Source organism: Calidris pugnax, unplaced genomic scaffold (assembly GCF_001431845.1).
Source record: "Calidris pugnax isolate Ruff unplaced genomic scaffold, ASM143184v1 scaffold108, whole genome shotgun sequence".
NCBI lineage: Eukaryota > Metazoa > Chordata > Aves > Charadriiformes > Scolopacidae > Calidris > Calidris pugnax.
Genome location: NW_015090845.1, coordinates 522,938 through 535,014, shown reverse-complemented (window position 1 = coordinate 535,014; position 12,077 = coordinate 522,938). Strand labels below are relative to the sequence as shown.

The 12,077-nt window shown below is 49.0% G+C and overlaps 1 protein-coding gene across 1 annotated transcript in view; it reads right to left on the bottom strand.

The window, feature by feature from the left end:
* WNT9B (wingless-type MMTV integration site family member 9B) overlaps window positions 1-927 on the bottom strand; it is a 21,536-nt gene extending 20,609 nt beyond the window's left edge. The window contains exon 1 of the mRNA XM_014942674.1: window positions 845-927. Coding sequence (XP_014798160.1) covers window positions 845-927 — 83 coding nt within the window. The remainder of the gene's footprint in view (window positions 1-844) is intronic.
* Window positions 928-12,077: the final 11,150 nt, after the last annotated feature.

Below are 12,077 nucleotides of genomic sequence, written 5' to 3'. Positions count from 1 at the left end.
AAAAAAAAAAAAAAAAAAAAAAAGCATCATTCTGGTTGCTCTAACAGAGCAGTAGCCAGTAACTGCTTTGTGTGGGTTATCTCAAAGGGAAGCACAAACACATTTCACTTCACCCAACAATGTGCATGTGCCCCTGTACCTGGAAAGCCAAACACTCACTGCAGCCCCGCTCCTTTATGGAGTATGTGGATGTACACGCTATGGCTGACCGAAAGAGGTAGAGTCCTCCCCGTCAGCAGGAGCTTAGACATGAGTCAGGCTAAATGCTACAATTAATAAACTTCACATCCAGCTGTTTTAAGGTAGATTTCCAACAGAAACGAAATGCTGATCACTCAGTAAGGAGTGCCAAGCCAGCACGTGCCAGGAAGTGTAGGAAGAAGTGTCTGGGATGTGATGGGAGGATGGGTAGAGAGGGACCAAGACCCTCCACAGGTGTGGGTCAGCGCAGGTCTGTCCTGGGTGTTACACCCCCTCCCAGCAGTGTCTGAATGTGTTAGTGGTTATGTCTCTCCTGCTGCACGCGCTGTGATACATGAACTAACAGCTCTGGTTAGGAGAGTCTGGAGATCTGTCTGAGAAGCAGCTTACTCAGAATATAAAACAAACCAAAACACAACACTTCGCAGGAGATCCTGCATTGATCTAACCTGCTAAAAACCCATCTCCGCCGTTCACCCAAGAAAACTAAGACGTGAGGGGAGGACACGCGACGGAGAGAATCGTGCCCGTATGACCCTGCCCGGTGTCCCGGGCTGGAGCATCAGCTCTGCCGCTCCGTGCCCACGCACACCCTCCCCTTGACCCCCCCGCCGCCCCGGGGAGCCCCTCATCCCCCCCTCACCTCCCTGCGGAGCCCTCTGCCAGCCCCCATCTCCCACCTTCTTCCCTCCAGGGCAGCAGCCCGGAGAGAGGCGGCAAAGCCATTATCCGGCGCTAATTTCACATCCTGAGCAGAAAGGGCGAATAGTCGAAGGAATATAGGAAAGCGGGCTTTTCTCTGTTGCTCCCAGCAGCTTCCACTCCGCTCCCCCGCCCCACTCTCCCACCCGTGGGTGCTCCCCTCCGCGGGGTGCGGGAGCTGAAACAGCCTGAACCATTAGCTATGAACAAAAATTAAGATAAAAAAAAAAAAAACTTTTAAAAAAAATATATACCATAATAATTGGAAGTAACTGTCTCTTAACCAAGATGTGTCACATCGACCCCTACAAGGCGACTCGGTGGCAGCCGGGCAGCGGAGGGGCAGCGCTGCTCCCGGCCGGGCCTTGCTCTCCTCCCGTCCCGTCCCGTCCCGTCCCGTCCCGTCCCGTCCCACAGCCGCCGGCGACGCCGCGGCGGACGGCGCCGGGCACCCCCGGGGCTCCCTGGGGACCCGCCGGCCCCTGGAGCCCGCGGTCGCGCCGTGCCGGGTCGCGTCCCACCGTGTCCCTTCGTCCCCGCGGGCTCCGGGGGCCCGGTGGGCTCGCAGAGCACGGCAACCGCCATACCGGGCTCCGGGATGCTCGACGGTGCCTTACGGAATAATAAGAGCGGATGCAGCCGGGAAACATCCCGCTTCCAAGCCCTGCTGGTGCCGCAGGGCTGCCGGCAGCTGTTTGTGCAGGGAACAGACCAATACGTTAAGAGTGAAGGTGAAGAGGCACCTGCTGTGCCCGGGCACCCACATTCACCCAACGCATCCCTGCTTCTGCTCGGGCTCTCCTGTTCGTGGATATAGCAGGTGGATCACACAATCATAGAATCATAGGATGGTTTGAGTTGGAAGGGACCTTAAAGACCATCTGGTCTGACCCCGCTGCCCAGGGCAGGGACACCTTCCACCACACCAGGTTGCTCCAAGCCCCCTCCAACCTGGCTTTGAACCCCTCCAGGGATGGGGCTCCCCAACACATGGCCTAGAGCTCACTCCCACAGACATATATAACTGAAGATACATTGCCCAGGCAGACATCTCGTAGAAATGTTGGTGGGAAGGACCCTTTGGAGGTGTCTAGACCAACCTCCTGTTCCAAGACAGGTTGCTGTCAAATCTAGATAAGGATGGCTGTGACTTTGTCCAGCCAAGTTCTGCAGACCTCCAAGGATGCAGATCACAGAATCACAGAATTGTCAGAGTTGGAAGGGAACTCTAGAGACCATCCAGCCCAACTCCTTTGCTAAAGCAGGGTTGCCCAGAGCACATTACCCAGGACGGCATCCGGGCGAGTCTTGAAGATCTCCAGAGAAGGGGACTCCACACCCTCCCTGGGCAGCCTCTGCCAGGGCTCTGCCACCCTCACCCCAAACAAGTTCTTCCTCACATTGGAGTGGAACTTCCCATGGTCCAGCTTGTGCCCGTTGCCCCTCGTCCTGTCCCTGGGAACCCCTGAGAAGAGTCTGGCTCCATCCTCCTTCAACCCACCCTTTAGATACTTGTCAGCATTGATAAGTCTCCCCTCAGCCCCAGCTCTTTGAGCCTTTCCTGGTAAGGGAGGTGCTCCAATCCCTTAATCACACCCCTGCAGGGGAAGCATTGTTTAGTGCCCAAGTGCAATTACACAAACTTTCATAGAGGAACTCAGCAACAAATTTCCAGAACCTGACAGTGACCATTTGGACAAACGTTAGGAAGGTGCAACCTCCATGCCCTGACAACACTCCCATAAAGTCACAAGGACTCTGTAGTCACGTATGTGGGAGGGCTGTCGATAGGCAGACAGCCACATGAAGCCAACCTACCCAGGCAATCACAGAATCACAGAATCACAGAATCTTCTAGGTTGGAAGGGACCTTAAAGATCATCTTGTCCAACCGTCAACCTAACTGACAAAAATAGACACCCACACAACAAACAAGGAACATCATCACTAAACCAGACCTCCCAGCACTACAGGGCGAGTCTTGAAGATCTCCAGAGAAGGGGACTCCACACCCTCCCTGGGCAGCCTCTGCCAGGGCTCTGCCACCCTCACCCCAAACAAGTTCTTCCTCACATTGGAGTGGAACTTCCCATGGTCCAGCTTGTGCCCGTTGCCCCTCGTCCTGTCCCTGGGAACCCCTGAGAAGAGTCTGGCTCCATCCTCCTTCAACCCACCCTTTAGATACTTGTCAGCATTGATAAGTCTCCCCTCAGCCCCAGCTCTTTGAGCCTTTCCTGGTAAGGGAGGTGCTCCAATCCCTTAATCACACCCCTGCAGGGGAAGCATTGTTTAGTGCCCAGGTAAGGGAGATGCTCCAATCCCTTAATCACGCCCCTGCAGGGCATTGTTTAGTGCCCGAGTGCAATTACACAAACTTTCATAGAGGAACTCAGCAACAAATTTCCAGAACCTGACGGTGACCACTGGGACAAACGTTAGGAAGGTGCAACCCCCATGCCCTGAAAACACTCCCATAAAGTCACAGGGCTCTGGAGTCACGTATGTGGGAGGGCTCTCCATAGGCAGACAGCCACATGAAGCCAACCTGCCCAGGCAATCAATGAGAATGGCAACTCCACCGAGCTGGTGGTGCACTGCTCTGTTTCACACCTGCCTCCAGCAGGCTGCGTGTCCGGGCAGTTTGCTTTGCAAACAGCACAAAGGTGTGTGTGAGGCTGGGGACTGTAGCACTTCATAGTGACACTTAGAATCATAGAATATCTCGAGTCGGAAGGGACCCATAAGGATCATCCTGTCCAACTGCCTCCTCCTCCCAGGACTACCTAACACTAAGCCATATGACTAAGAGCATTGGCCGGATGCTCCTTGAACTCTGACAGGCTTGGTGCTGTGACCACATCCCTGCAGAGCCTATTCCAGTGACCAACCACCCTCTCAGTGAAGAACCTTTCCTAATGTCCAAAACTTAAAGAACTCCAGCTGAATCTGTAATTAGTCCCATCCCTGCAGCAGTATCCTCAAACCTCTCATGATGGGAAGACTACCACTGAGACCTGTTCTCCAGGGTGCACTTGGGCTGCTTCTTTTGTTTTCCTACACAGGGTCTCATGGCACCTTCACAGGGCAGAGCATCTCTATAACCGTGCCTCTGCCTGGATGACAGAGATGAGCTGTCCCACCTCCTGCCTGCACAACCCTGCTGCAAGGACTAATGATTTTAGGAGAGGATTAATGTTGTAGGGACAACATTAACAGTCACCACTTCACACCAGTCCTACTACAGTAAGAAAGCCCTGCTCTCCTCCCATGCCCTGTCTTGAGTTGGGCCATGGAGGGCCCAATGGTTGGGCCATTGAGTTCAACCATGGAGGCACAGGAGGGTAAACAGGGTTGTTGTTTGGGAGGGGAACCAGAGGAATGTGTGTGGCTGCATGTCAGAAAAGTCTGTGGCTTCATGAAGGAGGTAAGATGGGAGTCTCAGATACCATAAAAAATGGGGTGAAGAAGGGCAACCCAACTGTGCTCACCCCCTACAGAGGCCCCATCATCTAGTACTCACTGTCCTAGGACACAGCTGACTCCCCATGGCCTTCCCTTTGAACCTGCTCTGCTACAGCCTCGTATCTTAATCTTGTTGCCCAAATACTCAAGGAGCAGCACAGTTCTGTTTTGCCTCCCCCTCTGAGAAGCTCTCCTCCTTTTCTGCTCTTGGCATTAGGTGCCACACAGTGACTTCAGGACTTTGTTATCTGGGTTTACTTTGTTGCCCAAATACTCAAGGAGCAGCACAGTTCTGTTTTGCCTCCCCCTCTGAGAAGCTCTCCTCCTTTTCTGCTCTTGGCATTAGGTGCCACACAGTGACTTCAGGACTTTGTTATCTGGGTTTACTGGTAGAAGAATGTCTTTTGATGCTATTTTTCATTGATGCTATTTTCATTGATGCTTTTTTTGATGCTATTTTTCACCAAATTGTATCAGAATGACTGGGAGGGAGGGGTTGCTTGTGATAACCCTCTCCTTTCTTGACTCACTTCCACCATGACAGTGTTCAGACCACACAGGCCTGGGCATCAGGGAAACAGGGACATTTGTATCTGCTGAGAACCATCAGAGAATGCAATTCTGCATTTGGGAATATTCTTCAGGTGCAGTCTTCAGCCACAGTGCCAAGATGTCCCCAGATCAGACACCACCATGGGAGCAGTTCAGGAAGAAGGCAACCACCTGCCTCCAAATCTGAAAGTGGAAACACATGGAGAACCACACACCATGCTCACCAGTCTCACAACCAGGTCTTGATGTCTTTGGCAAAGGCAGCTACAGTTCAGCCTCTACAGGCCTCCTGGGACTTGCTCTCCAAATTCAGGTGCTCTGGTGGACCAGGGTCCCAAGCCCTTGAGTACTAAAGCAGCCAAGATCCCTTACTGCAGACTCTTGGAGAAGCTGTGACACCTTTAAGCCACTCCTTGGTGCTCAGCACTGCCTACAGCCCTCAGTGTATCAGGGGAGCTGCCCGGATGTTTGTCCAAGTCAACTGGCTTAGGGAAGTCCACTTCGTGGACACTGGTGGGCAGAGCAGAGTTCACACAGTACCTCTGCCAGTATCTCAGAGGGGGCAGGCGGGTTGGTGGCTCCTGTAGAAAGCTGTGGCAGATGAGGTGTTTCTAGTAGTTCTGTCAGTTCTTGGGTGTCCTGGAGCACACCTGGAAAGCATGGACAGCTTCCCAGGCATGCCATGAAGGCTGGTAGAGGAAGAAGAGAGGCATAGACCCCACAGAACTGTGCAACCCAAGGTGACTTGATAAGGAAGGATGAAAAGAACTGGCCAGGATCCAGGCAATGAAGTGCCAGCAGAAGGCACTAAGGTGCTGATGTACGAATCTTTCAATCCTAGATAGAATACAGGCAGGAAGAGCAAATTTCTGAGGGCTGCCAAGGGAGGAAGGCAAGCAGTGGTGGGGAAGAGAACACAAACACCTCTCTTGTGCCCCCTGGAAAGTGTCTGTGATGTGAAGAAGGTGTCTTTCCATACACTTTGGAGGCCACAAGTACAGCCAGATTTTCACATCTTTGACAGTATCTATTTGTATTGGGAGAGTTACTGTTAGCAAAAGACATTTTGTTTTCTGGTTGGTGTGAAGGAGGGAATTTCAAATGGTGTGTAAGCATCTGGTGGGATCTATAGGGTAGACAGAGGGAGCAGCCATGCTTCATGGTGTTAGAGTTGGGGCCATAAGTCACAGGTGACTGTGCACGTTACAGTCCTGCTCAGGCAATGTCTACAGTGAAGAGCTGTCAGAAGAAAAGGTCAAGGTTTTGGGCAAGCTGAGCATGCTCCAATGTTCTGAAGGGGGTTTTTCATGTCGGCACCCTGTCCTTCTTGGTCCTTCCCCCTTCTGCCAACAAAGTGACACCTGAGAAAGGTGGTGGGCTAAGAAGGACAGCCCTAGCTGTACCTATTGCTTTTCTTATCCCAAGCCACAGTGGCAGGACAACTGGAGATTAAGTTTCCAGTAGCACATGTCAAAGGGACAGCGTGAGACAACGTGAGAAGTTATCTTGTCCCCAGATCTCTCTTCTTGCTTGGCTTATTGGGGAGCCACTGTAGCAGGGGCTCCTGCCATAATGTCTATCTAGGGCATGAGGTACAAGAGAGTCAAGCATGGGGAGGAAAGGTGCCTCATGCAAGGAATGAAAAATATGTTTGTAGAGATACTCTTGGGGAAAAATGCAAGGAGTTTGGTTGATTAGTGAAGAGCTGGGTCAGAGGGAGGATAAAGTGAAGAGTAAGATGGTCTCTCAAGCAGAGAAGGAGGTGTCAGGAGAGACACTGGGTAGATGTGGAGGACAAATTGGTGGTGGAGTTGGGCATGAAGCAAGCCTGAGAGTAGGAATCTGTGTGGCTTAGCACACAGGCCAAGTAATCCTTTGTGCTGACAGCAGGAATGCAAAAGGCTTCATCAGAGGCCGGGCTGAGGCTTAGACCTGCTGAGGACTTGGGAGAAAAAGGGCATCAAACATCAGGGGAAGGAAAACTGGAGGAAGGAATATTGGAGAAAACAAGAGGGCAGCAAGATTATCTGAGAAGGTCTATTTGTAAAGGTGAGGCTGTTCTAACTGTGCCACTCGTTTCATTGCAGAGGGAAAGGCCAAGGCTTAGTTTTTGTCATGGAGTTCAGAAACCAGTGAAAACTATAAAAGACAAGAGAAAGAAGTCTGTTTTCTGCCCTGCCAAGTTGCTCTATCCCAGTTCCAGGTAGGGTTGCTTCAGGACTTGTCATTTTAGACCTCTCTCCAGTTAAAGTATTTTATTTCAGAGCTGATTTGATCTATGCTGTTTTGAAAGCAGTTTTAGGGACATTTGCCAAGACACAATGGCCATTTTTCTTATAAACCAGGGAGTTTTGTGAGTGAACTCCTTGTTGCCCTGTTCGCTGTCCTATAGCCATCTGAGCAAGTGTCTGTGTTAGTATTTACTTCGTATCTTCAGTTTGCATAGCTTTTTATCTATGGCATTTCGAGGAGCTTTTAATTGAATTTCAGTCATCACTTTAATTCACAAGAAAGAGGCATATATTGCAAAATTTTGGAGAAAAGCTATTTTGAGGCATTCATGAGAACCAAAAAAAATCTCACTCTGTCTTTTTATATGCTGGAGTTTGGCTTCATAGGAATTTCTGTTACTCCGATATTGATCATGTGTATTAACAAAAACAATACACACACTTTCCTACCCAGGAACTTTGCAAAACCCTCCCCATTCTTCATCTAAGTGGTAAATTAGTCCATCTAACCCTATCCTGATCAGAGATCCTGGCAGCACGTCCCGTGCTTTGGAGAGGGTGTCCAGGACCCCATGAAACAACCATGGCTTGTGTATCTATCTTAGCCCACAAAACAAAAGCTCCTTCCTTTCTCAGCAAAAGAAAGCTTTGAGATGGGCCAGCACAAATTCTTCCCATCCCCTTGCTCAGGGACTCCATAACAACGCACCAAAGAGGAGACGGTGGACGGGAAAGTGGGACAGCCATCAAGCCATCTCCTCTAATTCAGATGCGATGTTCTCTTGGCTTCTGTGGAGAACAGAGGCAATATGTCTCCTCCTCAAGACCTAAGTGATGTTTCACCTTTCTGTCATGCTCATAGGGAGTTCATTCATCTCAAGAGACAGGTCACAACTTCTGGAATACTTCATAATACTCTGAACAGAATAATATAATGCTAATGTTAATGCTAATTAATACTAACTTGCCCACAACATTTCACAGGAAAGAAGCAGGGTGTTTATTGTAACAAAAGACAAAAATTAGGAACACAGCATGTTAGCTGAGTGATATCCTTATACCCTGACATCCTCAGAGTTTGGGGTGTCATATGGCATGTCTGCCCTGAAAGACTTCTCCCGATACGCCTTTGGTCCAGCATGTTGCATGATCCTCTTGTTTCTACTGAACTCCTCCTCTCACAGCAGTGCCAGCAGACACGCTTGGACTGCACCAAAAGCACCAAAAATCCTAACTCCAGGCCATGGCATGTATTGAGTGTGTCTGGAGTCCCCAGGTTGCAGTGATCCTTTCCATGGTTGTTAGCAATTACTGCTGTGGTCAGATTTGCAACTGTCTGAGTAAGAATTGCGTTCATCCTTTTCACAGACCCCAGCTGGAGAGACCTAGACCTCCTTTCATGATGCCATCATTCAGTGCCTTTGATTATCTTCATCCCATTTCCCAGCACCTGCTCTGATTCTCCCAGATTTTCCCTATCAATGGTGAGAGAGAATAACCTGTATTCAATGTGCGTTTCCTGTCTTGGTCTCTAGCAGTAATTCCTGATGTTCTGCTCTCCATGATGAACATCCAGGAGATTTGAGATGATATTTTATAGAAAGATGTACTTAAATAAGTGCTTGTTGTATATTGGAAACTTAGCATCCATAAAGAGCAACTGGTGAATTAGCACAGATGTCCTATCACTAGAAAGATGTACTTAAATAAGTGCTTGTTGCATATTGGAAACTTAGCATCCGTAAAGAGCAACTGGTGAATTAGCACAGGTGTCCTATCACTAACAATTGATAGGACAAGAGGAAATGGCCTCAAGTTACACAGAAGAGGTTTAGGATGATAGGACAAGAGGAAATGCCCTCAAGTTACACAGAGGAGGTTTAGGATGGATATTCAGAAAAATTTCTGCACCAAAAGGGTTATCAAGCTTTGGAACAGGCTTCCCAGGGTGGAATCGCCATCCCTGAAAGTATTTAAAAGATGGGCAGACGTGGTGCTGAGGGACATGTTTTGGGCAGTGGTTTGGGCAGTGTTGCGTTGATAGTTGGACTCGATGATCTTAAAGGTCCCTTCCCACATAGACAATTATATGAATCTATGTAGACACTCACATTGTAGACATACTCAGCTTTGGAACAGGCTTCCCAGGGTGGAATCACCATCCCGGAAGCTTTGGAACAGGCTTCCCAGGGTGGAATCGCCATCCCTGAAAGTATTTAAAAGATGGGCAGACGTGGTGCTGAGGGACATGTTTTGGGCAGTGGTTTGGGCAGTGTTGCGTTGATAGTTGGACTCGATGATCTTAAAGGTCCCTTCCCACATAGACAATTATATGAATCTATGTAGACACTCACATTGTAGACATACTCCTGACATGAGATGGAGGACTCCTCTCATGTCATAGAATCATAGAATCATAGAACCATAGAATCATAGAATGGTTTGGGTTGTAAGGGACCTTAAAGATCGTCAAATGTTTGGATTGGAAGAGACCTTAAAGATCATCAAATTTCAACCCCCCTGCCCTGGCCAGGGACACCTCCCACCACACCAGGTTGCTCCGAGCCCCATCCAGCTTGGTCTTGCACACTTCCAGGGATGGGGCAACCACAACTTCTCTGGGCAACCTGGGCCAGAGTCTCACCACCCTCACAGTAAAGAATTCCTTTCTAACATATAATATAAATCTCCCATCTTTCAATTCAAAACAATTCCCCCTTGTCCTATCGCTACATTCCCTGCTAAAGACTCCCTCCCCATCTCTCTTGCAGGCCCACATCCCGTTGTGCTGCATTATTCCGCAAAAAATGATGCTTTTTCCTCCAGCTATCCAACTAAGGAGTAAATAAATCTTCAACTCATCACAGATAATGCAGAGGACAGAATTCTACAGCTGACTAGCTCTTCTAGAGCTTCTGTACTTCTTGACCTAAGCACTGCTCTGCAGCTTTACTAGCACTCAACTCATCTGTATTTGGATGGTTTATGTTCTTCCTCAGCTCATGCCAACAAGAATGTCAAGAAACAGACACTGTTGTCAGTGAGCAGTCTGATTTCATGGTGATTTAAGTTGAGAACCAGGCATAACTCAGCCCCTGTCCCATCTCAGCTAGGGGTGTAACAGATCTAGGGAAGGTTTGGAGAATTACAACAACACTGATCAAAGACAGAGAAGGGCATCTGTAGAATGAGCTACTGAGTAGCTGGGATTCTTCAATCTGGAAAAGAGAGAACTCACGGGGATACAGTAGAGATCTTCCAGAGCAAGTGGCCAATAGAAGGTGGACAAGAACTTAAATATTGGGACATTATATTAAGACAGCTGGTGTCATTTAAAAAAGAGCCAACCAACACTGGATGCAATTCTTCACACAACCAAGATATACTCACCAGGAGCTCTGGGACTGCAGGCTACACCATGTCACAGAAGCCAAGTGTCTGCATGCAGTTTAAGGAGAAACCATATAGATTTATGGAAGAGAAAAAAACCCTGTCACTAAAACCTTCAACACTACCTTGGGCTGGGGAAGTCCCTGAGCTGCAAATTCTCGGTGCCTGGGAAATTTTTCAGGGGAAGAGTCTCTACGTGCACATTCTGTTCTTGTACTTTTCCCAAGGAATCTGCTTTTGCACAGTGTCGCTGCTGGGCATGAGCCAAATTTGAAAACCTAAACAGAAAATAAGGAAAATTGGGAAACAGATCAAAAGTAAAATCAAATTACAAAGTTGGTAAAAATGAAAGGAAGGGACAGGTCAAAGGATCAGAAATATGCAAAGCTTGAAAAAGAAGAAAGGCAGAAGGGAAACTGATGGAACTCCTCTGGAAATGCCCACTGCTCCCTGAGGGCACCCAAGTAGCTGGTGGGGGCTTCCTAGTGCGGTCTTGTCTGGAGAGGCAACAGGGCCAGAGACCAGCAGTTGGATCCACAGTCACCTGTGGTGGGGGGCAGCCACGTGCACCTCCTTGTACCATGGGCAGAAGTTTAGCCCAAACAGGGGGACACTGATGGGAAATCCAATGGCCCTGTGTGCCCTCAGGTGAGATGGACACAGGTAAAAAGAAGCATCAGCAAGAGTGTCTAGAGGACCTGAAGGATGGCTTGCAGTCTTGAAGTACGTGTTGACCAGGGTCTGCCTCTCACCACCAAAAGAAGCTGTGTGGAGGGGTGCTGTGAGCTGCACTGTGAGCACATCCACCTCCACCAAGCAGTGGTTGGTTTTCCAACCTAAGTCCCAGTCTGGACCTTATATTAACTGAAATCTTGGATTTCCATCTTCCTTTCTAGTGAAAGGTCCTGCCACCCTACGTCTGTGCAGCAACCCAGGAAAAAAAGGGAGTGATCAGATATTCCTCAGACCCAGTTTGAAGTGAACCATTCTGGTGTTACTTGTCCAGATAAAATGTTGTGTTGGGCCATCCAGGAAGGCTGGGAGACTGAAGTCCAACAATGAAGCTTACGGAGTCAACATGAGGGGACACCAGAGGCTGCACAGCTGTTTGATTGCTCAAGATAGAGAGAAGAGCAGGTTCAAGGTAGTCCTCGCATCCTGGAGGAAACAAGAGAGTAGAGAGGAGGTCACCCATCTCTGATCACGCCAAAACACTGTCATTTTTGCTAAGGTCCTACGAAAAAGCCAACATCTTAGAGAGGCCTCCAGTGAGGTATCTTGGATGAATGAATAGAGCTGTTAATTAATATCCAAGCAATTCATGTAGGGTTGCTGGGCTCCAACAGAGGAATCTGAGGATGCCAATAGATGACAAACTGAGCCAGTCTAATAGCTCACTGCTGCCTAAAGGGGAATCATTCTCCTCCTCCTTTCTCCATCCCCCTTCTACTCCCAACAGCAGTCCTGACCACTATTCTGTACAAGCTCTTTTTTGTCATATTCTGCATAATCAGTGAGCTGAACTGGCCCATGGAGAGC